This window comes from Erpetoichthys calabaricus, chromosome 1, assembly GCF_900747795.2.
Source record: "Erpetoichthys calabaricus chromosome 1, fErpCal1.3, whole genome shotgun sequence".
In the NCBI taxonomy this organism is placed as follows: Eukaryota; Metazoa; Chordata; class Cladistia; order Polypteriformes; family Polypteridae; genus Erpetoichthys; species Erpetoichthys calabaricus.
This window is the reverse complement of record NC_041394.2, coordinates 40,577,798-40,605,435: the sequence shown is the minus strand read 5'-3', so window position 1 is coordinate 40,605,435 and position 27,638 is coordinate 40,577,798. Positions and strand designations below refer to the sequence as shown.

General features: G+C 38.5%; 2 protein-coding genes across 2 annotated transcripts in view; both read right to left on the bottom strand.

Moving 5' to 3' along the window:
• LOC114645470 (macrophage mannose receptor 1-like) overlaps window positions 1–25,708 on the bottom strand; it is a 32,698-nt gene extending 6,990 nt beyond the window's left edge. The window contains exons 1-6 of the mRNA XM_028793323.2: window positions 25,671–25,708; window positions 25,221–25,268; window positions 20,669–20,713; window positions 12,096–12,437; window positions 11,006–11,050; window positions 2,703–2,825 (exon numbers count right to left, since the gene is read on the bottom strand). Of these exons, the coding sequence (XP_028649156.2) occupies window positions 2,703–2,825; window positions 11,006–11,050; window positions 12,096–12,437; window positions 20,669–20,713; window positions 25,221–25,268; window position 25,671 (604 nt within the window). The 5' untranslated portion in view covers window positions 25,672–25,708. The remainder of the gene's footprint in view (window positions 1–2,702; window positions 2,826–11,005; window positions 11,051–12,095; window positions 12,438–20,668; window positions 20,714–25,220; window positions 25,269–25,670) is intronic.
• Window positions 1–27,638, bottom strand: part of fam136a (family with sequence similarity 136 member A) — a 429,951-nt gene that overhangs the window by 323,375 nt on the left and 78,938 nt on the right. The window lies entirely within an intron of this gene.

Sequence of the window (27,638 nt, the reverse complement as noted above, 5' to 3'; positions counted from 1 at the left end):
AAAAATTTGACGGTGAGAGAAAATAAATAGCTAAACAGCTGTTATCAATTCAGAAGCTCAGTAGTGCAAGGTAAGTGAAGCTTAATGATACAATTTGTAAATTGTAATGAGCGCTCTGACAGAGTAGACACAGACACACACACATGTTTGAGAAGTGTTTCTGTCTACTATGATGTCTGTCTGTCATTTTGACAATTGCATCACAATATGATATAACAACAGCAAGTAGAGTTTAGATAAACATTGTGTTCTGTGGATATACTACATGTTAAAACACTGAGGCAATATTCTGGCATGGCATGTTTGCATCTCCAATCAGACAATCATGTGAACTCACTTTAGTTATTCATTTAGATGTGTAGTCAAAGGTGGATGTTGTGCATCCTTGTGCTTCTACTGGTGTTGATTTGGGTGTTTTGAGTACTGAAATCTGCAGCCCTTTTGATGGGGTGTGACACATCATTTATTTCAAATACATATTTTCACAAACATAGCTGCCAGTTCTTTCAACCTTACATCAACTCCTATACTGCCAGCATAATAGTAGACAACAGAGAATATATACCGCACCACAAGGTATCATTACTTTTACCACTGATGTCACAGAAAGGGTTTCCCCATACAACAGGTTATGATTATTTTTAACATGTGCAACACACAACACACATTTATATGTTTAATGGGGTCTTTTTTTTTTGGAGACTGTAGACAGTCGAGTTTAGACCACCTCTGATCTGTGCAGTTCAAAATCCCCACCCCTACTTTGAGCGTCACCTTCACTAGGCTTTGGATTTGTTTGGAAATGTGACACTCGGTGAGCTGTCTAATTGATCAAAATCCACTCATGGTTTCCTCCAGATGTATAAAGTTTCTACTGTGATATGTGATAAGTAGGGAAGCCATTTGAAGTAAAGCAAGGTATAATGGATGTGAGCCTGATGAACAGCATTGTTTTGCAGCACTCATGTTAATAAATAGGTTTGTCACATGATGGTCAGGTAGTGCAGTATTCAGCGCTTCTGCAACACAGGGATCATGGCCCAAGTATTCTATGAAGCTTGAGTGTTTTCTTTGAGTCTATATGAGGTTTCTCCAGGTATTCTGGTTTTCCTCCCATATCCCAAAGACATAAATGTTAGTTCAATGGCAACTCTATGAGCACTTATGTGAATTTTTCCTGTCTTGCAATAGTGTTTCATCCAAACCCAATGCTGTGACTTTTGACAACCCTGCAATGAACAGAATATTTAATGAAAGACATATATGGGTGTTATGAAATGAAAGGAGCACATGTGACATGTTGTTTTTTTGGATGGAAAGGTAGGAAACATTTTTTTGTCAATATTTACTTATAATAAAAATTAGTTTTCCCACATGTAAAAATATTTTTCTTTAGATTCCCATGCACATCAACTAATTAAAAAATACTTTATACTGTAAGTAGGAAATAAATTTACTGTTTTATATGAGCAGATATTTCTGGAGTATCATGACAAACTATAATATTGCACCATTTTGATTAGCAAACTAAACTATATCCAGACATCTGGTGATATTTATTGTTAAGGAGAGACTGGCATATTCAATTTTAAGTACCTCTTTGCAAAATAATTAATATTGGATAATTAATATTGGTACATTCCAGTCTTGTGCACGATGCTGCCATGGTAGGCTCCAGCTCCATGCTACAATGTAATGGGCTCATTAAATTATTGAATACATGAATGTTATTCAGCTTAATGGTCAAATACAGCAGACCTCTACTCCCATGCCATTTCTCTTCATTTTCCTGATACTCTAGATCAGAGGTCCCCAACCACCGGTCCGCGACCCACTACCGGGCCGCAGCCGTGTGACAGCCGGGCCGCGAGAGAACTGCCGGCAACGGAGACTCACTCAGACTTTTCAGAACGCTTGGCGGGCGGGGCTTTGCTGCGGCGCAGAGAGAGGAGAGAGACCGAGGTGAGAGAGTATTACAACAAAGTATTGTTACGGTCCCGACAGTTTCCCCATATGACACGAGTCTATAGAAATCGCATTACTACGAAGTACATTCAGCAGATGCTTTCATTACAACGAAGTGACCTTTAAATTCCTGAATGAATCATCCACAGAGCAGTTAGATCTGTGGTCGCAGCTCAGATGTGCACGTTTGCACAACGATCCCCAAACAGAAACATTGTAAAAAAAATTCTTTCTTCGAACTTTCCTCGTGCTGTTTTTTTTTTTTTTGCTGTTTTTGTTTTCTGTGGTTTTCAGTGATTCCTTTTGCTTATTGCTTGTCAACATTTGAAAAACATCCGTCGGAATTTAACTCATTGTCACCCTACTATAGAAACGGCAGACACGAAAAAAACGATAACAGTGTTAATGTTTGTGATGTGCAATCTGTTGAAATGGCAAATGCAAAGCATATGTCTTTGTTATATGCAAAAAAAGAAGAAAAATCTCAGGTTGCAAACGTATGCGAACTGCTTAATAATAATAGAAATTTTATGTAAATTGTGTATAAAACTGCCCCCCCCCCCCCCCCCCCCCCCCGACCGGTCCGTGGAAAAATTTGCATCTAATAAAGTGGTCCTTGCTGTCAAAAAGGTTAGGGACCACTGCTCTAGATGATCAAGATTGTTAATGGCAATGGTGATAATACAGGCCATTGAACTGAGCAGTTAGAGCATCCCAAAAGACACCTTAAGGTTTACCTGTATGGCAGAAGGCTACGGCATAACTGGCCCTGCTAGTGACTTTTGATTTTGATGTTTTCTTCTTTTGTGAAGTTGTGTACCCTGAAGAACCATGGCAGGAAATGTTTGATTTAGCTGATTCTACAAAAAAAAATATTATTTCATTATTACATAAAATAAGGAAATGATAACTAATGATTAAATTAGTTAACTCCATAGTTTTTACTGTAAAAAGGCCTCATTTAAAATGAAGGATTAATTTGGAATTTGCTCAATTCAAAAAAAGACACCTTTCAAAACAATCACAATTGCACCTGTAAGAGGTAATACTTTACATAGAATAATCTAGCACATTTAGTGTTCTCATTTTTAACATTCTGAACAGTTTTAATGTAAAATTCAGGTTATTTTTTTCAACAGGTTAATATTTGGAGTGGAATTCTCCACTTCTTTTTTATGGATTTGGTACCTCTCCATATTTAATAATACATATGGTTTATATAAACCTTTGGTCAACACTCAGGCATGTAAAATCAAAAAACAAAACATCAAAATCATTAGAAGAAACAAAAACATTTAAAGATGCCTCAAAAATAAATAAATGAGGTCACTTCAAAACATTCTCAATTGAATATATTGATAACATAAAAGAGATTTTGTTAATTTATTCATATTACAAAATACACATTGATCATCAGGTCTAAATGTAAATAATATAACATTTCCTTAACATGATAATTATTATGAATAATGCTATATGATATTTCTTTAAATCAATTGCTAAGTCAGTACATAATAACAATTTTCCAAAGTTTCTGCAAATTAATATTTTAAAATTTAAAGTGTCAATAGATGTTTTGCAGGTGGAATGTATTTTGGTAAATACATGAACCAAATAGTAATAACAAATAAATAATTATATTCATGTAGTGCTTTTCTAACCTACTCAAAGCTCTTTACATAGACAGTGGGGAGCTACATCAACCACACATTAGCTATCAGTCAGTGAAGGGGTGAGATAGTTAGTCCATTTGAAAGAATGGTGGGGGCCCAAAATGGACAAGGCTGTGATGGACAGTTTAGCCAGGACATTGGGGATGTACATCCTTCTCTGTTCAAAGGATGCCCAAGGATCTGTTAAGACCACAGTGAGTCGGGACCTCAATTTCAGGTCTCATCCAATGATTTTACAGTACAATGTCCTCATCACTGCATTGCAGCATTGGGATCCACACACAGACCACAGGGTAAGTGCCCCCTGCTGGCCTCCCCAATGCCTCTTCCAACAACAACCCAAGCTTTCCGAAGACTGGCTCCATTCCAAATACTGGCCAGGCCTAAACATGCTTAGCTTTCAGGTGGATTACCTATTCTGAAGTACAGTTATAATTATTATTACAAATTTCTTCTAAAATATTAGCACCCGATAAATAAATAAGGTGCTTAATGATTGGTTGAATGAATATATATCCTACTATTGACCCTAATAGGAGTATTATTTTGCGTAAGTGAAATCTTAAAACGTTTCCTGGAAATTCTTCATTGTCTCACCAGCATAATACTATTTTCAACCCATACTTGAAAAAGTTTGATTCATTTTTATAACGTGTATCTTTCGAATAAAACTGTGCACATGCTGCATAAAAACACACACTGTGGCGGAGCGGCAGAATCGCGCATGTGCACTCTGATCAGCTGATGCATTAATATGACCGGAACACACACACTTCTAATTTGGGATGTGGAAGCGCTAACTTGAAATGTCTGGACCATAGGCGTATATAGATAGACGCCACATTCACCGTGTTGCCCAGTCGACATGATACGTCAGTGCGTACACTATATTGCGAGTGGCAAAAGTGCCATTTAAACTAATACAGGTAAATGTGGAAACCGGGTTTTCTGATGAAAAAACAATAACGTTTAAAACAGAATCGTTTACATACAAAAGATTTTGGCGAATCGTTTAAATGCAATTATTTATATCCATTTATACACTAATAATGGCAATTATTAAATAATAGTAATATTTATTATTATTACATTATTATTAAATAATTCCTCCCATATAAGTAACATTTCTCGAACTGCCTTCTTCCATCTCCGAAACATTTCTAGACTTCGTCCTGTTCTTACGCAACACAGTACTGAAGTATTGGTTAATGCCCTAGTCACCTCACGTATAGATTACTGTAATGCTATTCTATCTGGCATCCCACAAAAACGTATCCATCGCTTACAACTTGTAGATTGTTGTTAGCTGTTAACATTTCTCAAACTTTGAAAGTTTCCCAAAGAAATCCACCTCATGAAGCAGTGGGAGGTAGCCCTTAGATGGGATTTTGAGAAAGCTGTCCTGTGATGTGTGCCGTGCTAGTTTGGTAACAGATGCTGTACTGGCATCATATGATCAAAGCTACCACTTGCTCACATTAAAAAAACAAAGGAGGTTTGATGATTCCTTCTGAGGGTACAGTCAAGGTGGTCAAAGTAGCTGAGCGTGTTATCTGACAGTCGACATTAGGACAAGCTGTCAGTGTATCTTTGATCAATCAGTTTGTTCGGGCTGAGATTGGTTCAGATGATGTGTTTTTTCTCAAGGAGCACATTGAGGAAACACAGTTTGAAATTGACAACCATCATTTTATGCTCATCTCTTTAGTTGTATCTCTCTTCCACAAACTAAGGCTGTACAATATTGCCAGACTGAATACTCTCAAATTATAGAGTGGCAACACATGGAAAAAGCTATGTAAGACAGTTCTGTTTCATGGACTTTAGATCCTATCCTGTATATATTTAAGTAACCACATTGTGTGTGTGTGTGTGCGCGCACGTGTGTGTGAGAGAGATTGAGAGAGGAATGAGTGAAATGTTTTCAGAGATTATTAAGCCAATTTGTATACAATACAATTTTTATTTTTGTCATTGAGTGTATCATTTCACTGTTAAAAGAAAGACAAAGATAACTGGCAGTAACAGTGCAGTATTCACAATTGGTATGCCAGTTTGAAAAGATAAGTTTTGAGGGTAGTTTTAAAATGTGTTATTGAATTGAGCTGACGTATATGAGAGGGAAGAGAATTCCAGAGTTGAGGAGCACTATGAGAGATGCTCGAGCTCCCATAGAACAAAGTTTGATGTGCGGTACAGAAAGTAGAGCTGCAGATGAATATCTGAGTGAGCGAGAGGGAGTGTAAGTCTGAAGGAGATCAGTGAGGTAGGAGGGAGCTTTAAATGTTAAGAGCAGTATTTTGTATTGTATTCTGTAGTTAACAGGGAGCCAGTGAAGTTGAGAGAGAATAGGTGTAATATGTTCAGTGGATTTAGAACAGTAGGTTATTATCCTGGCAGCAGAATTATGAAGAAGTTGTAAGCGATGGACAAGTTTTTGTGGGATGCCAGATAGAATACCATTACAGTAATCTATACGTGAGGTGACTAGGGCAGGGGTGGGCAAATTCATTCCTGGAGGGCCGCAGTGGCTGCGGGTTTTTGTTCCAACCCAGTTGCTTAATTAGAAAACAATCCTTGCCAATAATTACATTTCATGGCTTGTTAGTGCTTTAACTCTGCTATGTCAAGTCATTCTCATATCCTAGATTTTTTTTCCATTCTAAGGATATCATCCAAATACTTTGAAGTGTAAAACGGATGGGTAATTCTCAATCCTTCACTTTTTTCTCTTCTCTTTCCTTCCAAGTATTTATTTAAACCAAATAGTGCACGATAAATACACACAAGTGTAAAGGGTAACAAGCAAAATGGATAACTGCTGGTTTCTTTTGTCATTTGCATCTTATTGCTAATAAGGAGTAATTAAAAACCAAGAATGCAGCTGTTTAAGACTTAAATAAGCAATAAGGGTTCATAATCTTAACGAGGGAGATAACTAAAATGAAGCAGAAGTGTTTCTAGAGCAATAAGTGCTTCTTATTAAGCAATTGGGTTGGAACAAAAACCTGCAGCCACTGCGGCCCTCCAGGAATGAATTTGCCCACCCCTGGACTAGGGCATTAACCAATACTTCAATACTGTGTTGCATAAGATCAGGACAAAGTCTAGAAATGTTTCGGAGATGGAAGAAGGCAGTCCGAGAAATGTTACTTATATAGGAGGAATTATTTAATAATAATAATTATAATAATTATTATTTAATAATTGTCATTATTAGTGTATAAATGGATATAAATAATTGCATTTAAACGATTCGCCAAAATCTGTTGTATGTAAACGATACTGTTTTAACGTTATTGTTTTTCATCAGAAAACCCGGTTTCCACGTTTACCTGTATTAGTTTAAATGGCACTTTTGCCACTCGCAATATGGCATACGCGCTGATGTATCGTGTCGACTGGGCAACACAGTGAATGCCGCATCTAACTATATATGTCTATGGTCTGGACACTGCTATGGTGCCATCTACTGGCACTTTTGTAAAACTACATTAGCTTTTCCACATGCAAAATATAAGTACTGTGTTCTTTATTACAGAACAATATGACTAATTAGATTTCTAAGTTTGGCACTGTGAGACAGTGGTGTTAATGTATTTAATAAAGTTAGCAGACAAGTAAAGTGTGTCTGTCTCCACTTCCATTTCCAAACATTAAACGTTGTCCAGCATGTTTGGTAAACATTTTTATTAGATTTGTCATGGGATGCTGCAAAGCATATTGTAGTTGAATATGCTATACAATGCACTTTATACACCCTTAAAAATAAAGGTGCCTGAATAGTACTTCAGAGTGATGCCCTAAAAATCTGTTCAAATTAAGGTTCCAGGTTTTATTTAGTTAGATATGTTACAGGCTCCATATAGTAAATAGCTTTGAATTGATGAAAACTGATTTGCGAAATACCAGTGGCTCATTATTTTAAAAGTACTCTTGCTGCATACATACAATAAAACAGGCTAAATTCAGTTTTTCCTAATCAACTAGTGTCCTGCTAGGTACCCTACCAAACATTAAAGATTTCATTTTTTCCTCCTACATATTAGGAAGTTTTTCAAAGCACAAAAAACCAACATCATATGCAAAGAACCCTTCCAGAATCACATGGCACTTTGTCAAGCAATGCCGCTATGAGGAACCACACAACCCTGAAAAAAACCATAAAGTGCCATTACAGAACCTTTATTTTTAAGACTGTAGGTTATAAAAACTGGTCCTGTGTGAATGTACACTGTAGGTGTATGTGCAAGTGAGCGCTGTGATTGACTGGGCCCTGTTCAGGTCTCTTCCTGCTGCCCAGTGTTCCCAGTATGAACTCACACCTGACCCTTAAGTTGATTAAGCCAGTGTGGGAATAATATGTTATGTAATATGAGCCTCACTAACCTTTATTCAGATTCTGTCTTGGTAATAATCTGTCCCTGAAAACCACCATGACAAAAGAATTATTGTGGAATTCTAAACATCAGTGGTGGAATTACCATCAGGGTGTTCTGGTTGCGTGCCCAGGGGCCTTTTCACCAAAGTCACTCACAAATCCGCTTGATAAAACAATCAAGTATCTGCATGTCCAATGCAGGAGTGGGAATTACCATTCTGCATTAAATGACCGGGTGTCTGCTTGCTGCATTTTTAAAAGTATGATCAACTCTCTCTTAAGGAGCTTTATTTATTAAGTCATCCAGGGGCCTGTTGGAGTCTTAACTGGGTTTTGCCAAAGATACAAAGTGAATTATATGGTATCACCATGTACACTTATACTCCTTTTACAGTACTTCATTTTCTTGACATTTGCCCTTCTTGTTCAGACCCAAAATTCACCTTTACCGTTAATGGCTTATGTTCTATAACTCTGTTTAATCCCAAGGATTCAAGAATGGGCAAGAACAGGGTTTTCAGCCTTGGAAGTGAAAACCCACACCACACTATCGTCTTCCTCTCTTTTCTTACCAAATATTCAAATTTGAAAAAATTAAAAATGGTCTGCTAATGTACAGTACTTTTAAACTCTTTCTACATACAAGAGAAAATTTACAATATTGTCAAGAAAATCTTACAGTTAGTGTCTGCTCCTCCCTGTGCCTGTTCCTCATATGAGGCAAATTAACTGCCTTTATTTCAGATATATAAGCTTTGTGTGAAAGTATTGAAATAAGATATTACACATACCAAGGAAGAGAAGGAGAAAGAGAGAGAGATGGAGAAAAGGCTGCCAAGAAATCTTACTGGCCAACAAGTGACAGACAGTTCAAACTAATATGGATGGAACTCTGCTACCCAATCGAGACAACAGATAGCAAAGAGAACTGTCTCTTTAAGGGACACTTTGTCTTCAAGAGCAGGGCCTTCTTAATGAATGGGCACAATGTGCATGGCTTGGGGCCCCAGGAGCATAGGGGCATACAATGTTTCTGATGCCTATGTTTCTGTTTTGCTATCAAAACAGGGACTCCAGCTCATTACTATGCCTGGGGCCCTATGATGCTGGTAAGAAATGCCCTGCTCAAGAGCCCTGTGGGTTATTGGTATGAGCACTATAGCTTTTTTTTTTTGTTATTTATTTCACCTTATACAATTTCTTGTATTAGGAATTTGTTAGTTTTCGCATACCCCTTGGGGTCAGAGCGCAGGGTCAGCCATTGTACAGTGCCCCTGGAGCAATTGAAGGTTAAGGGCCTTGCTCAAGGGCCCAGCAGAGTAGGATCTCTTTTGCAGTGATGGGGATTCGAACCGGCAACCTTCTGGATACCAGCGCAGATCCTTAGCCTCAGAGCCACCACTCCGCCCACAAGAGCTTGTTATCTCTTTAGGCAAAGGAGGACCATCTGATTCTGATGGTGACTACTGTGCTTGATCAAAAGTGACTCTAGTTTGAGGTTTGCAGTTAGGTCTTGAGCTGGGAGAAAATAGGAAGTGAAGTCTCATTGGATGGAGGATACGAGAACAGAGTCACCAAATAGAGATGGGAGATGAGCAGCGAGTGCTTTGCTGTGTGCAAATGGGAGAGTCACACCACCTGGTAAACAGCAGTTCAAGTAATCTGTGAAGGCAGGCCCATAGTAGCAGTAGAGTTGGAACTTTGTGTTCACCTGTTAAACCCTCTGTTTTTGTTGCTTATGTAATAAAGCATAATATTCTTGTTCTATTTTTGCACCAAAATAAGAGTGCTGTGGTTTGTACATCTTATGCCAAAGACACAGATAGCAGACTTTATCATACAAAAAACAAACTTTATTTCTTCCAGCCTTCTAGGTGCTTGCTCTTTCAATCCTCTGGTGCTCTTACATACTAGCACCCATAATGCTATGCACAGACCAATCATAGATTAACATTTCCACTTTGGTTTCTGTGCTCAGATGTCACAATTCTCAAACCCACTTCATTCAGTTCAGAATCCCTGGGGACCAGCCTATCGTGGCAGCACTGGGCACAAATCATGAACAAGCCTTGGGAAGGGCAACAGTCTATTTGGCCAACTTATGCAAACACTCAAAATGAGCCCAATTTATAGTCATCATTTAATCTAACACATCTCTGGTGATGTGGGAGAAAAACCCACACAGACACTGTTAGGACATGCAGACATCTCGTGGACAGAGTCTGAGTGCAGGATCTGAGCCTAGGATGCTGGATCTGTGATGCAGCAGCACTATCCACTGTGCTGCTATGCTACTCTTTTATAATTAAAGCACTGTCTTTTTCTTTTGGTCTCCTGGGCATTATATGGATAGGAGATACCTCATCTACTACAGAATATAACAATTCTGTACTCCCATTATTATCTGAATGAGTTTTAAATATTCTGCAGACTCAGACTCATGAAGAAGTCCCAAAAGATGATGAAATTCTGTCACTGTAAATAAAAAAATAAACATACTTGTTGGACACAGTGTTCAAATTCTGTTTTGGGCAATGTGTGGAGTTAAAATGTTCTCTCCAAGCCCACATGAGATTTTCCCATTAACCATGGTTTTCCTCCAACATCTAATAGGATGTTATGCTATAACATATTAAAGTAACCAGCAATATGGCAGGATGTGCAGGTATGGAGCATAAGTGTGTTTTTGCAATATATTGGTGTGTTTCATTAGGAAAATTCTCACCCAGAACCTAATTCTACCAGGATAAGCTCCACGTTCTTGCGGCCATGGGATACAAATGAGAAAGTGGATGGCTTGGATCATTACAAATGACAATAAAAGCAGTGAAGATTAAAATTACATATACTCCAGAAAGCACAAATACATTAAAGATAAGAATTTACTTTGTATCCATTAATCCATGAAGATATTTTACAGAGCATAGATCAGCTACTGAAGTATAAAGCTTATTTGTGAACAAGAAAACAAAAAAAAGAATCTTACCTGAACCTTGTTTTTCTTTTATGATATTATCTTTTCTTTGCCCATCTAAGAAAATAAAGTATTGATCACCATGTGTAATTGCTGCATATGTTACCATATCCCAAGTTTTGCTAGAGTTTACACCGAGGCAGTCACCATTTCATAAAATTGAGATTTAAATAATGTTCAGTGAACAGGAAGGACAGTTCTTAATGGAAACAAGTAAAAATGAAGTTGTGATGGGAGCAGAGAGAGAACTAAAAAGAACTTTTCTTTCTTTCTTTCTTTCTTTCTTTCTTTCTTTCTTTCTTTCTTTCTTTCTTTCTTTCTTTCTTTCTTTCTTTCTTTCTTTCTTTCTTTCTTTCTTTCTATGAGTGACTCCTTCCCTTGTCGCTGTGTGAGCATATGCATGGGTTTGATTATTTTAACCACAGAGTTTATTTCTCATTATTCACTGCCTTTCCTGCCTTCCTTGACAATTGATGTGCTTCTGAGAGATAATCTGGAAATTAATCTGGGATTAGTGAAATGTTTCTTGTTTTCTCTGCTTTTGTCTGTGTTCAGCATCAAAGCCCAGCCTGATGTGTAAGCCTGAGTGTCTATATAATTGTATGATTGAGAATTTCTCTTCCTGAAAGATTCAAGAGCAAGTTACTCCCAACCATGAATAAAACTACATGATCATTTTACGATAGGAATGGGTTTCTCTATTTCTTTGATTGTTTCCACACCAGCCTTTGCCCCCAGTGATGCTGAGATATGCTCTGGTCTTCTTGACAATATACTGGATTTAGAAGATTTGATCATCTATAGGTGCTTGTCTGTCTCCTCTGACATTACAGTCTAATAAATCAATCACAATTGAGTCCCTTTAAATTAGCCCCTGAACTCCAGCTCCTCTGTTACTAGCCCATGATACTTTTAAAGATGCATATTTTGACACAATTCCCAGTCTCCCTCATGTCACAAATCCCTAATTAATTCAAAGTGCCCTTCTTCTTTCTATTTATGTGCAGAATTGTACCTATCTAACTTGTCTTGTAATCTTAGAATAGTTGCCTCTTACTGTCTGTCTGTTTTAAACTGGATCTCTTTCTCTCATTTTCCTTACCAATGCTGCAAATGAAGAACAAAGAGGTATTGCAGGGCTTATTTTTCCAGTCGCCTGCTGTGTTGACACTCATGCACAAAGATCTGTTTTGATTATCCTGTGTTGCATTCATGGTGTTATTGAGTGCTTCTCCAGTAGCCCAACGCCAGATTGAGGATGCAGCTTCCTTGTTCAGTCCAATCCAAGCCTCCACATTAGGTGCAATTTGAGTACGGTTCATGAACGCGCTTTTGTATGGTGGCATGGCTAAGACAGAAGAATTTGTATAACAGTATTCCTTTGCCTTTTTCCAGGTAGCCCATTGCTCAATGAGCACATAATTTTCCCACTGCACTTGATCTGCTGGATAAAGAAAACAGAAATATTGAAAAAAACATCCTTGGAGGTAACATTTATTTTGAATGTCTCTCCTCTGAGTACAACAAAGGCTATGTTAATTCAATTGTATAATTAAATATTAATAACATATGGTTTATGTTAAATTGACATACTGGAATGGCATACCTGTAAATACTGCTGCTTCAGATCTTGGTCTGATTTATTAGAGCATTAGAAAATGTTTCACCAGAACAGGCCATTCAGCTCATCAAAGCTTGCCAATCCTATCCACCTAATTCCTTCAAAAACATCAGATTGAGTTTTGAAGGTCCCTAAAGTCCTACTTCGTACCACACTACTTGGTTATTTATTCCATGTGTTTATGATTCTCTGTGCGATGAAATACTTTCTAATATTTGTCTGAAATTTACCCTAAACAAGTTTCCAACTGTGTCCATGCGTTCTTGTTGAACTCATTTTAAAGTAACAGTTGGGACACACTGCACTAATTACTTTCATAGTTTTAAATACTTCAGTTATATCACCTCTTAATCTCTAGTTGTTTAAACTAAAAAAGTTTGGCTTCTTCCATCTTTCTTAATTGCTCATACCTCTCAGTCCCAGAATATGCCTAGTTACTCTTCTCTGGACTTTATCTAGTGCTGCTTTGTCCTTTTTGTAATATGGAACCCCAAACTGTACACAATAGTCCAGATGAGGCCACATCAGGGTGTTATTAAGCTTTGATTTGTACTGTACAGATCATTCTATATAACCAAATGTTCTCTAGCTTTCTCAACAGCTTCTGTGCAGTGCTTGAAAGTTGATAGTGATGTGCTCACTATGACTCCTAGGTCTTTCTCATAAGAGGTGATTTTTAAGTTTCAGACTTCCCATTGTAAATTCAAACCTAACATTTCTACTTCCTAAGTGTAATTAGTTACATTTACTTTTAGGTTCATAAGTATTTGGACAGTGACATAATTTTGGCTCTGTATGCAGCCACAATGGATTTAAAACTAAGAAATCAATATGTGATTGAAATGTAGACTTTCAGCTTTAATTTTAGGGGGTTACCAAAAATATGTATGAGTTGTTTAGAAATGACAGCCATTTTTCTGCATAGCCCCCCATTTCCAGGGGCTCAAAAGTATTTGGACAAACCAACATAACCATAAATACAATGATCAATTTCAATGTTTGGTTGAAAATCCTTTACAGTCAATGTCGGCCTAAAGTCTGGAACCCAAGCACTAGGTGGTAGTGAAGAGTTACCAGGTGGACAACTAAAGCAGATGTTGTAAAGGAGACAGCTAGAAGGGTGTTTGGTGTGACATCTGGACAGAGGAAGGAGGACAAAGAAACCTGGTGGTGGAATTGGGACATGCAGGAGAGTATACAGAGGAAGATTTTGGCGAAGAAGAAGTCGGATAGTCCTGCGGTGGGTTGGTACCCTGCCTGGGATTGGTTCCTGCCTTGTGCCCTGTGTTGGCTGGGATTGGCTCCAGCAGACCCCCGTGACCCTGTGTTTGGATTCAGCGGGTTGGAAAATGGATGGATGGAGAAGTCGGATAGTCAGGGAGATGCAGAAAGTGGACAGGAGTATAAGGAGATAAGGCGTAAGGCAAAGAGAGAGGTAGTAAAGGCTAAAATAAAGGCAAATGATAAGTAGTATGAAAAGCTGGACTCTAAGGAGGGAGAAAAGAACCTGTACTGATTGGCTAGACAGAGGGACCAAGCTGGGAAAGATGAGCAGCAGGTTAGAGTGATAAAATATAAAGATGGAAACATACAAGCGAGGAGAGTTTGTTGACCAGATGGAAAGAGTACTTTGAAAGGCCGATGAATGAAGAGAATGAGACACAGAGAAGGTTGGATGATGTGGAGACAGTGAACCAGGAAGTGCAACGGATTAGCAAGGATGAAGTAAGGACAGTTATGAAGAGGATGAGAAGGCTTCTGGTCCAGTGATATACTTGTAGAAGCTTGGAGGTGTTTGTGAGAAATGGCACTGGAATTTTTAACCAGACTGTTTAAGTGAGAGGATGCCTGAGGAGTGGAGAAGAAGTACACTGGTACCGATTTTTAAGAATAAGGATGATGTGCAATACTGTAATAACTACAGGGGGATACAATTGATGAGTCACAGCATGGAGTTATGGGAAAGAGAAGTGGAAGTTAGGTTAAGAAGAGAGGTGATGATTAGTGAGCAGCAGTATGATTTCATGCCAGGAAAGAGCACCACAGATGTGATGTTTGTTCTGGGGGTGTGGATGGAGAAGTATAGAGATGGTCAAAAGAAGCTGCATTGAGTCTTTGTGGACTTAGGGAAAGCAAATGACAGGGTTCCTAGAGAGGAGTGGTGGAATTCTACAAGGATGTTGGGAATGGCAGAGAAATATGTAAGAGTGGTACAGGATATATATGAAGGAAGTAAGACAGTGGTGAGGTCTGTGGTAGGAATGACGGATGCGTTTAAGGTTGAGGTGGGATTACATTAGGGATTGACTCTGAGCCCTTTGTTATTTGCAATGGTGATGGACAGGATGACAGACGAGTCCCCGTGGACTATGATGTTTGCAGATGACATTGTGATCTGTAGCGAGAGTAGGGAACAAGAACATATCTAGAGAAGAGACGAATGAAGGTCAGTAGGACCAAGTCGGAATACATGTGTGTGAATGAGAGGGAGGTCAGCGGAATGGTGAGGATGCAGGGAATAGAGTTGGCGAAGGTGGATGAGTTTAAATACTTGGGATCAACATATCAAAGTAATGGGGAGTGTGGAAAAGAGGCGAAGAGAGTGCAGACAGGGTGGAGTGGGTGGAGAAGAGCATCAAGAGTGAATTGTGACTGATGGGTACCAGCAAGAGTGAATAGGGAAGGTCTACAAAATAGTAGTGAGACTAGCTATGTTATACAGGTTGGTGTTGGTGAGACTGACAAAAAGACAAGAGCTAGAGATGGAGGTGGCAGAGTTAAAGATGTTAAGATTTGCATTGAGTGTAACGAGGTTGGACAGGATTAAGAATGAGAACATTAGAGTATCAGCTCGGGATGGACGGTTTGGAGACAAAGCCAGACAGGTGAGATTGCATTGGTTTGGACATGTGCAGTTGAGAACTTCTGAATATATTGGGAGATGGATACTAAGGATATAGCTGCCAGGCAAGAGGAAAAGAGGAAGGCCTAAGAGGATGTTTATGGATGTGATGAGAGAGGACATGCAGGTGGCGGGTATGACAGAGCGAGATGCAGAAGACAGGAAGATATGGAAACAAAGGATCCACTGTGGTGAACCCTAATGGGAGCAACTGGAATAAGAAGAAGAAGTTTGCATATTTCCTTGTGTCCATTTGCAGTTTCTTTGAGTGTTCAAATTTTTTCTCACATTCAAAAGACATAGAGGTAAAGTTGATTGGTGATCTAAATTGGCTCGATAGGTGTCAGTAAGAGGTGTCACTCTGACTTGAACCATATGCTGCCAATATAGACTCTGTTGCTCCATGATTCAGCACCTGAATAAACTGGTTTAGAATGTGGATTGACAGGCTTATTCTGCTTTATATCACAATATGATAGTCGCTGATTCAACATCCTAAGTTGTTGTCTGTGTGGAGTCTGCACATCCTCCTGTGTGGGTTTTTCTTTGTCTACTATGTTTTCCCTCCTACACCTCTAAACAGTTATGGTGGGTATAGAAAAGAATCACTCCCTTTGAAATATTCCCATTTTTTTGCTTTACAGCCTTAAATGAAAACACACACAAAAAATATTTCTTCCCAGCTTTACTTACTCAATGCAACCTATAACATTCAAGTGAAAGATATCACAGTTCAGAAAAATTATTAAAAATTAAAAACAAGACATACTGAGATTAATAAAAGATCACCCCCAATGTCAATACTTTGTTAAACCACCTTTTGCTTTAATGACAGCCTTGAGTCTGTTGGGATACTTCTCTGTCAGCTTTGCACATCTAGATTGAGCAATATTTGCCCACTCTTCTTTACAGAACTGTTCAAGTTCAGTCAAATTGGATGGTGAGCATTGGTGGACTGCTATCTTCAAATCATTCCACAGATTTTCAATGGGATTTAGGTCTGGGCTCTGACTGGCCACTCGAGGATATTCACTTTTTTCTCCTTCAGCCACTGTGTGGTTTATTTTGCTGTGTGCTTCAGGTCGTTGTTGTGCTGAAAGGTGAACATTTTGCCCATCTTCAACTTTCTGGCACAGGGTGGCAGGTTTTCCTCAAGAATTTGATGGTATTTTGTACAATCCATTTTTCCTTCTACCCTAACGAGAGCCCCAGGCCCCGTGGCAGAGAAACACCCCCACAACAGGATGCTGCCACCTCCATGCTTTACTGTAAGTATGGTGTGTTGTGGATGGTGAGCTGCATTGGATTTCCGCCAGGTGTACCGTTTGGTATTGAGGCCAAATAGTTCGATTTTGGTCTCATCTGATCACACAACCTTTTTCCACTTGGCATCAGAATCTTCAAGGTGCATTCTGGCAAAGCTCAAATGAGCCTTAATGGGGCTTTTTCCTTGCGACCCTCTCGAACAAGCCACAATTATAGAGCGCTTGTGAAATTGTTGTCACATGCACATAATGACCACTCTTTGCCATGAAATCCTGTAACTCCTTCAAAGTGGCCATTGGCTTCTTGGTAGCCTCTCTTACCAGTTTCCTCCTTCCTCTTCCATCCAGTTTGGAGGGACGGTCGGATCCAGGAAGGGTACTATTAGTACCAAACACTTTCCCCTTCTTTATTATGGACTTTACTGTGGTCCTTGGGATTGATACAGCCTTTGAGATTTTTTTGTATCCATCTCCTGCCTTATGTCTGTCCACAACTCTATCCCTGAGATCTTTTGAAAGTGGCTTGCCATCCATAGTCAGTTGTTTGCTGCCAGTTGCACTACCAAGCAAGGGAATGCTCCAGAAACAGCTGTTTTTATGCTTCACTAATCACACTGATTACAATTGATCGCAGGTGGAAGCCAGTAACCATGGTCTATAGTGGAAATGGTGGTTACTTACACCTGATTGAGTTTACAAATATTGTTTAGATAGATAGATAGATAGATAGATAGATAGATAGATAGATAGATAGATAGATAGATAGATAGATAGATAGATAGAGTGGTGTGAAAAACTATTTGCCCCCTTCCTGATTTCTTATTCTTTTGCATGTTTGTCACACAAAATGTTTCTGATCATCAAACACATTTAACCATTAGTCAAATATAACACAAGTAAACACAAAATGCAGTTTTTAAATGATGGTTTTTATTATTTAGGGAGAAAAAAAATCCAAACCTACATGGCACTGTGTGAAAAAGTAATTGCCCCCTTGTTAAAAAATAACCTAACTGTGGTGTATCACACCTGAGTTCAATTTCCGTAGCCACCCCCAGGCCTGATTACTGCCACACCTGTTTCAATCAAGAAATCACTTAAATAGGAGCTGCCTGACACAGAGAAGTAGACCAAAAGCACCTCAAAAGCTAGACATCATGCCAAGATCCAAAGAAATTCAGGAACAAATGAGAACAGAAGTAATTGAGATCTATCAGTCTGGTAAAGGTTATAAAGCCATTTCTAAAGCTTTGGGACTCCAGCGAACCACAGTGAGAGCCATTATCCACAAATGGCAAAAACATGGAACAGTGGTGAACCTTCCCAGGAGTGGCCGGCCGACCAAAATTACCCCAAGAGCGCAGAGACGACTCATCCAAGAGGTCACAAAAGACCCCAGGACAACGTCTAAAGAACTGCAGGCCTCACTTGCCTCAATTAAGGTCAGTGTTCACGACTCCACCATAAGAAAGAGACTGGGCAAAAACGGCCTGCATGGCAGATTTCCAAGACGCAAACCACTGTTAAGCAAAAAGAACATTAGGGCTCGTCTCAATTTTGCTAAGAAACATCTCAATGATTGCCAAGACTTTTGGGAAAATACCTTGTGGACTGATGAGACAAAAGTTGAACTTTTTGGAAGGCAAATGTCCCATTACATCTGGCGTAAAAGGAACACAGCATTTCAGAAAAAGAACATCATACCAACAGTAAAATATGGTGGTGGTAGTGTGATGGTCTGGGGTTGTTTTGCTGCTTCAGGACCTGGAAGGCTTGCTGTGATAGATGGAACCATGAATTCTACTGTCTACCAAAAAATCCTGAAGGAGAATGTCCGGCCATCTGTTCGTCAACTCAAGCTGAAGCGATCTTGGGTGCTGCAACAGGACAATGACCCAAAACACACCAGCAAATCCACCTCTGAATGGCTGAAGAAAAACAAAATGAAGACTTTGGAGTGGCCTAGTCAAAGTCCTGACCTGAATCCAATTGAGATGCTATGGCATGACCTTAAAAAGGCGGTTCATGCTAGAAAACCCTCAAATAAAGCTGAATTACAACAATTTTGCAAAGATGAGTGGGCCAAAATTCCTCCAGAGCGCTGTAAAAGACTCATTGCAAGTTATCGCAAACGCTTGATTGCAGTTATTGCTGCTAAGGGTGGCCCAACCAGTTATTAGGTTCAGGGGGCAATTACTTTTTCACACAGGGCCATGTAGGTTTGGATTTTTTTTTCTCCCTAAATAATAAAAACCACCATTTACAAACTGCATTTTGTGTTTACTTGTGTTATATTTGACTAATGGTTAAATGTGTTTGATGATCAGAAACATTTTGTGTGACAAACATGCAAAAGAATAAGAAATCAGGAAGGGGGCAAATAGTTTTTCACACCACTGTAGATAGATAGATAGATAGATAGATAGATAGATAGATAGATAGATAGATAGATAGATAGATAGATAGATAGATAGATAGATACTTTATTAATCCCAAGGGGAAAATCACAAAAGTAGTAAAAAGTCCACATAAAACAAAGTGGTAGGAGTGATCAGAGAAATAGAGAAAAAGGTAGGAATATAAAGTCGTACACGGAGCTGCTGGAAAGCCTGCCACTTGCGGCGGCGCCTGAAGAAAGGAGGGAGTGATCCTTTATTAACCTGTGTTTCTTGTTTTTTATTTTTTTAAATTCTTCTAAACTGTAGCTGTGATATCTTTCACTTGGGTATTATAGATTGCATTGAGTAGGTAAAGCTGGAAAAAGTATTGGTTTGTGTGTTTTCATTTAAGTCTGTAAAGCAAAAAAAAATGGGAATATTTCGAAGGGGGTGATTCTTTTCTATACCCACTGTATGTGTTGGTGAATTGGTGACTCAAAATCGGCCAAAGAGTGAGTGATTGTGTGAATAGTGTTTGATTCATTGGCACACTCTCTGCAGCTAGTGCTGCCAGGGCTGATCCATAACCCTGAAAGGGATCAAGAGGGTTTGAGAATGTAAGTATGAGCTTAACTATGCACACAAGGATCTTTGAGTCTTTGTTTTATTTTATTATTTATTAAGAGAAAATTTTAAAATATGTGTAGATTACTATTCCAGTTCAGGTTATCTACATGTAAAATGTAATAATATATACTATAGCTAGAAAAATTACCTTGGACATAAAAATAAAAGGTTTGCATACTTTGAAGTGGCACAGTATAAATGACAATGAATTTTCAAATAAACACTCTGTGACTGTTGTGAACACGTTTTAATTGGTCCTCTGGGGAATTGTGCTTCTTTATTGGGCAGCATGCAATGGTAAACATTGATGCAGTGCAACATATTTCCTTTTAATAAAATTAAATATTCACTGCTTTATATGGGTCAGCCCATATAGTACTGCTGAGTTAACTCTATTCCCATCAAGGTAACTGCCTTCACACTAAACAAAATTACAACCCAAGACAACATTACTATAAGAGAGGAGTTCATTTGTCATGCATCTAAAATAGAGGGTTCCAAAAAAACACACAAAAATAAAAATACGCAAAAAATATAACAATTTCAAACCCACTTAGTCCAACTGAGGAGAACCAGAGCCTCTTCCAGCAAAATTACATCTAAGACAGGAACTAACCCTGGACAAACTCCAAGCCATTGTATAATGAATTTACTTACAACGGAAACAGTTTGAAATCAACAGTTAATGCTAGAGGAATGTCATTTGTGGATTTTAGAGGAAACCCACTCAGATACAATGGCTGACCATGGACTTTGGATCCTGAAATGCTGATCTGTAAAGCAGCCTTGCCTAACACTGTACCACAGTGCTGCCCACTACTCAAAATAAATAGAAGAAAAGGACCTTTATCATAGGCAGCTGGGATGGGTTTAAATACTTACTTGTGTTGGATGAGGTCACCATTTCTATAATTTCAGGAGACAGAGCTGAGAAGAATCAAAATGGGTGGGTTAAAATGTTTTATTTTACATGTCCTTTGCATTATAAATAGGAGTATGTTTACTAAGGCAGGAAAGGTGCAGGTTTGGACATAATGTTCATTTTAAACAACAGAAAAGATAAAAGATGACCAACTTTAAAAACTACAGAACTATGTAACATGGTGTGAAATTGCTAACACAATAGTAGAAGGTATATTAAGTCAAGCAATGTACAGGTTAAGGGACAAGTATTTATTTTAAATACCAGAGAAAATTAAGAACTACAGATTGCAGTTTGCAGGTATGATTTATATGGTACCAGTCACTTTTTATATATGTAATTTTCTAATACCTCAGCATTGAGTGAAAAGTAAGAACCAGTCCGATAACAGTTTGTTTTTTTCTATTGGATAAATTTATTGTAAGTTTATTACTTTGGATGAATTATCAACCTTTGTTTTTATTGCAGATATCTTACTATATTGTTATTGTTATAATTATTATACAACTTCTTTACAACAACAACATTTATTTATATAGCACATTTTTATACAAATAATGCAGCTCAAAGTGCTTTATATGATGAAGAAAGAGAAAAAAGACAAAATAAATAAGAATTAAAATAAGGGAACATTAATTAACACAGAATAAAAGTAAGGTCCGATGACCAGGGAGGACAGAAAAAACAAAAAAAAACTCCAGAAGGCTGGCTTTATAAACTTATACTAAGTACATTATGTCATTGACCATTAGCCCATACTTTTTTTTTATATTTGCTTAATCAAGCACTGAGCTATATGTTGGATTATAGGTCTATAAAGATCTCATGTTGTCTGGACACCCTAATCTAGCTGACATACAATAACCGTCAGCATTTTTGTGAACTACCTAAAGTGCCTAATAATTTTGCACAGTACTCTATCTATCTATCTATCTATCTATCTATTTATCTATCTATCTATGATTTATTCCGGCACCTTCATGTTTATGATCATAGACTCATAATTTGCATGTATACAGAACACAATAAAATTCATTCTTGCAAGTGCTAATCAACATGTAACACATCACCACATATATACAGTCATATGAAAAAGTTTGGGAACCCCTCTTAATTCTTTGGATTTTTGTTTATCATTGGCTGAGCTTTCAAAGTAGCAACTTCCTTTTAATATATGACATACCTTATGGAAACAGTAGTATTTCAGCAGTGACATTAAGTTTATTGGATTAACAGAAAATATGCAATATGCATCATAACAAAATTAGACAAGTGCATACATTTGGGCACCCCAACAGAGATATGACATCAATACTTAGTTGAGCCTCCTTTTGCAAATATAACAGCCTCTAGACGCCTCCTATAGCCTTTGATGAGTGTCTGGATTCTGGAGGGAGGTATTTTTGACCATTCTTCCATACAAAATCTCTCCAGTTCAGTTAAATTTGATGGCTGCTGAGCATGGACAGCCTGCTTCAAATCATCCCATAGATTTTCGATGATATTCAAGTCAGGGGACTGTGACGGCCATTCCAGAACATTGTACTTCTCCCTCTGCATGAATGCCTTTGTAGAGTTCGAACTGTGTTTTGGGTCATCGTCTTGTTGGAATATCCAACCCCTGCATAACTTCAACTTTGTGACTGATGCTTGAACATTATCTTGAAGAATTTGTTGATATTGGGTTGAATTCATCTGATCCTCGACTTTAACAAGGGCCCCAGTCCATGAACTAGCCACACAGCCCCACAGTATGATGGAACCTCCACCAAATTTGACAGTAGGTAGCAGGTGTTTTTCTTGGAATGTGGTGTTCTTCTTCCACCATGCAAAGCCTGGAAGTGGCCTTCCATTTCCTGATTACATTTCTTACAGTTGAAACTGACAGTTTAAACCTCTGAGATAGCTTTTTGTAGCCTTCACCTAAACCATGACATTGAACAATCTTTGTTTTCAGATCGTTTGAGAGTTGCTTTGAGGATCCCATGCTGTCACTCTTCAGAGGAGAGTCAAAGGGAAGCACAACTTGCAATTGACCACCTTAAATACCTTTTCTCATGGTTGGACACTCCTGGCTATGAAGTTCAAGGCATAACGAGCTAATCCAACCAATTTGGTGTTGCAAGTAATCAGTATTGAGCAGTTACATGCATTCAAATCAGCAAATTCACAAGGGAACCCAAATTTTTGCACAGCCAGTTTTTCACATTTGATTTAATTTCACACAACTAAATACTGCTTCACTAAAAATCTTTGTTCGGAAAACACCTCAGTACTCAGATGTTCCTAGGAAATGAAAGACATACCACTGTTATCTTTTTTGTTGAAAGTAGAGTCAATTATTATGCAGGCTGAGAGGGGTTCCAAAGTTTTTCATATGGCTAGTATTCAGACCCCTACACTTTCTGCACACTTCATTGTGTTGTAGATATCATTTTAAATGGGTAAATTTGCCATTTTTGCCCATCAATCTACACTCAATAGTCCATAATGACAAAGTAAAAACATGTTTATAACCCTATAATCCTATAAAAAAAGACAAATGTACAGTAGAATTCATTACATTCTCAAATCCACTTAATCCAGTTAAAAGTTGTGAGGGTTCACAGCCTATACTGTAAAAGCAAAATCAGTTGCAAGACAGAAATTGATTCTGGACTAGGCACCAGTTCATCACAGAGTTAGAGTTAGGATTATTTAACTTTGGGAAAAGGAATGTATTGTATTGTACCCAACCCCCCCACTTGCCCAAATGCAAGATGATTGCACTCTCCACCAACATATTGTTTCTTTTCTGTTTACCTCTGTCTCTCACCATCTGTTATATATTGGACTGCTATCTGTATATTACAACAATCCTCAGACTGGGATGTTTGTTTCTTTTATGTTGTTACATACAGTAATAGCATTCCTTTAGTTATTTAGAACTAACAACAACAACAACATTCATCCATCCATCCATTATCCAACCCGCTATATCCTAGCTACAGGGTCACGGGGGTCTGCTGGAGTCAATCCCAGCCAACACAGGGTGCAAGGCAGGAAACACACCCTGGGCAGGGCGCCAGCCCTTTGCAGGATGCACACACACACACACACACACACCCACACACCAAGCACACACTAGGGACAATTTAGAATCACCAATGCACCTAACCTGCATGTCTTTGGACTGTGGGAGGAAACTGGAGCACCCGGAGGAAACCCACGCAGACACGGGGAGAACATGCAAACTCCATGCAGGGAGGACCTGGAAAGCGAACCCCAGCGCTACCTACTGCGCCACCGTGCCGCACACAACAACATTTATTTATATAGCACATTTTCATACAAATGATGTAGCTCATAGTGCTTTACATAATGAAGAAAGATAAAAAAGACAAAATAAAAAAGAAACAGAGTGGCAACACTCTTTGGAGGACTTCACTCTTACAGGTTTATAATGTAAGAATTTCTTCTATCCACAAACCCTTCCATCTCTCTTTATCAGCTGTGAAGCCCCATTTCTTCATTCCTCTTAACTGTTCCTTCTAGCTCCTTTTTCAGACTCTTTTGTACCAACTGCACATCTGTGGTCACTTATCTCTTTATCAGAATAAACCTGGTATCTCATATCCTCTTATTTGCCAGGCTAATAATAAGCCATATCAAAAAGGCTTGCTTGAATATCTGCCATTCCTAGTCAGACGCCCACTTTAAAAAACTAAATTATGTGACAAAACAACTAAATCTTCAACCTGTTGCAATAATCCTTCCCATTTGTCAACACTCTTTGTGCCGAACTACACCCCCAAAGCATGTTTAATTGTCTACATCTGGACACAGTCTGGTCTTGGACACTTCCTTGTGTGTGACAAACCTTGTCTAAACGTCCTCTCCCTCACACATAATGTCCCTAACACCATCATCTAGTTCAGGTCCTTTAATGTAATTTCCCTCTCATGGTGGTTGTAGTTGTTTATTTTAGGCCTACTCAGGGCCCTATTGTTTCTAGTGGTTTATGTCCTTCCACTTTCTCAGTGATGGCATTTTTATGAAACATGCTCCTTTCCAAGAATATTATACCTTACATGCTCAAGTGGATGACCCCAAACCACTTGGCTTTCTACTTTCTGTATATTGTGCTAAATCAGGCTGAGTGGTTAGGGTTAGAGTTAGGGTTAGAATTCATCCAGACTTATTCATATGGAACCTGCTTAAAATTACCAATTAACCCAACACTCAGATCCTTGGAATTTGGGAGAGAAACTGGATGACCAGGAGCAAAAAACGTATAGAGGCTGAAACCATGCCTATGAATTGAACCCAGAATGTTAGTTTTGTAAAGCAGCCCACTACCCTTTCTGCTGTATTGTCAAGAAAAAAACTGAATCATTTCAGAATACGTGTCCTTAATCTATACTTTTATTTGAAATTATTTTCTCTTGCTTTGCTGCTGATTGTAAAGCAACAACAAATTTGAACAATTGCTTATAGAGACTCAATAACAAACAGATCCACAAGATGTCTTACCGGTTAGCAGAAGTATGCAGTAAGAAAAAGGTGAAGCTCCAAAATGCACTGAAGAAACAAGAAATGGAAAACAGATGTTACAAAACAGCAAACACTGTATAAATGGGTATTAAGGCTTATTATAAATAAAATTCAGACAAATGCACAATATTTTTTATAAATTGAAAGAGATGCACCAGAACAAGAACCAGTTAGAGAGCAGAACTTGATCTAAACCTCTTAAATGGCACATTGAAAGCCTCAATGACACAAGCGGTTAATAAATAACAGTCTGAACCTGAATAATGCTCACACAGCACACCTGCACCCGAATGACACTCAGGTAGACAACACAGTTCCTTGTAAATAAGTATTTTTAAATTATCTTTGCAGTACTGCTTCTCTTGATTATTCTCTACTCTCAACTCCTGTTCAACATATTCACTTATCAAAGCAGCTGCCATTACTTACTACTGAGTCTGGAAAGTTTTCTTGTTAAGCATGCATATGATGAATTGGATTAATTGGGAAAGACAGGAAGACCACCCTTTATAAAGCTGACATAAACTTCATAAACTTTCCACACCCTTTTCCCGCCCCACTCAGTCAAAGTCGAACATTTTGACTGTCAGTATGAAATGGGAGATGGAAAGGTGCAGTTCATTTGAACGATGTTTCCATTTCTAGTGTTACTTGTTTGTTTATTTAAAATAACATCATTTTCCTAAGTAAGCTAAACTGAATGTTTCTGTTTATGAAAAGGAACTCATTACTGCTACTGCTTAATACCAGTCAACCAGGTACATTTTAGTTATTTGGGTTAAAAAAATGACAGGGGAATAAATACTTCAACGGGCACCAAAAAACACTAACAGCTCCTTAAAAGATCCTGAGAACAAAGGCATAACATACTGCCATACTGACACTAGACATGCTGATAGTGCTGGTGACCCAGGGGAGCAAGTGATCAGGGAAAAGGCAGCAAGGAATGACTGCCTGTTGGACAAGAGTTCCCCTGTCCACTGCGCAGCACAAGTGGTTCTCTTCTACATATTTGGACAGAGAGGCTACCTGATGTCTGTCATTTTATATGGTAGATGTGGATCAGTAATTCAGGAGTAGCTGCATTCTAGCAGCTTAAGACATATAGGCCCAGGGTTTCTACACAGCATTGTAATTCCAGAAGTGGTTTCAGTTTGGTGGTATAAAGCCATTCGTCTTTGACCAGTCTGGTAATTTTGGAGTAGGGAACAAGAGACCAGTGCATAAGAGATGTAGTTTGGTATATGGAGGGAAGTAAAAAAGGTATGACACTGTGAAAATGGGGAAAGTGGACTAGCCCCCTCACTTACAGTCAAGGTCCTCCATCTGTACAGGTAGGGCAAATGGGTCATTAAGCTTTATTGTTTTGTTGTATGTTTGTGCTTTCTTACTTATTTTAAACCTCCTTTTATTTGATATCTTTGGACTCCTTGGTGCTCACATGGGTTCTGGGATAATTTAAGAGTACCCCCTTTTATTCTACTGAACAGTGGAAAAAATTAATCTGGTCAGAAAAGCTATCAGTTACCTTGTATCATGTCCACCAACAGAAGTCCTCTTTCTCATAGTGAAGGATTCCAATTGGTCTGTTATGGGGTGGGGTGCATTTTCATGGTGTGGTTTAAATGCCAAGAAAAGCAAACAAATTCATTCTGTGGTGGAGTATTCAGTCCTAATGGTAGTTGACTTTCTAGGATGATTTCCTCCATTTACAAGGCACAGTGTTTTAAAGAGCATGACAACCATGTAAACAATATGCCGTGTTTCCAGAAAGTATTCCGACCCCTTCACCGTTTTAACATTTTGTTATGTTGCAGCCATGTACTAAAATTGTTTAAAGTTATAATTTTATCACATCAACAACACTAAATATTACAAAATGACAAGGCGAAAACAGGATTTTAGAATTTTTTTCAATGTATTAAACATACAAAACTGAAATATCACATTGACACAAGTATTCATATCCTTAATCAGTACTTCCTTGAAGCCCCTTTGGCAGCAATTACATCTTTGAGTCTTCTGGCTATGATGTGACAAGCTTCACACACATGGATTTGAGGATTTTCCGCCATTCTTACCTGTAGATCTCTCAAGCTCTGTCAGGTTGGATGGAGACCGTTAAAATATAACTATTTTCAGGTGTCTCCAGTGAAAAGTCAAGCAAAATGACACCTTTTATTGGCTATCTAAAAAGATTACAATATGCAAGCTTTTGAGGCAACTCAGGCCCCTTCTTCAGGCAAGATTTTCACTACATTCATAATGGCTAACACAGTACAACACCCTAGTACTACAGGTGTCTCCAGAAATGTTCAATTGTTTTCAAGTCCAGGTTCTTGGTGGGCAACCCAGGTACATTCCCTTTGGGTCATTGTCCTATTGGACAGTGAACCT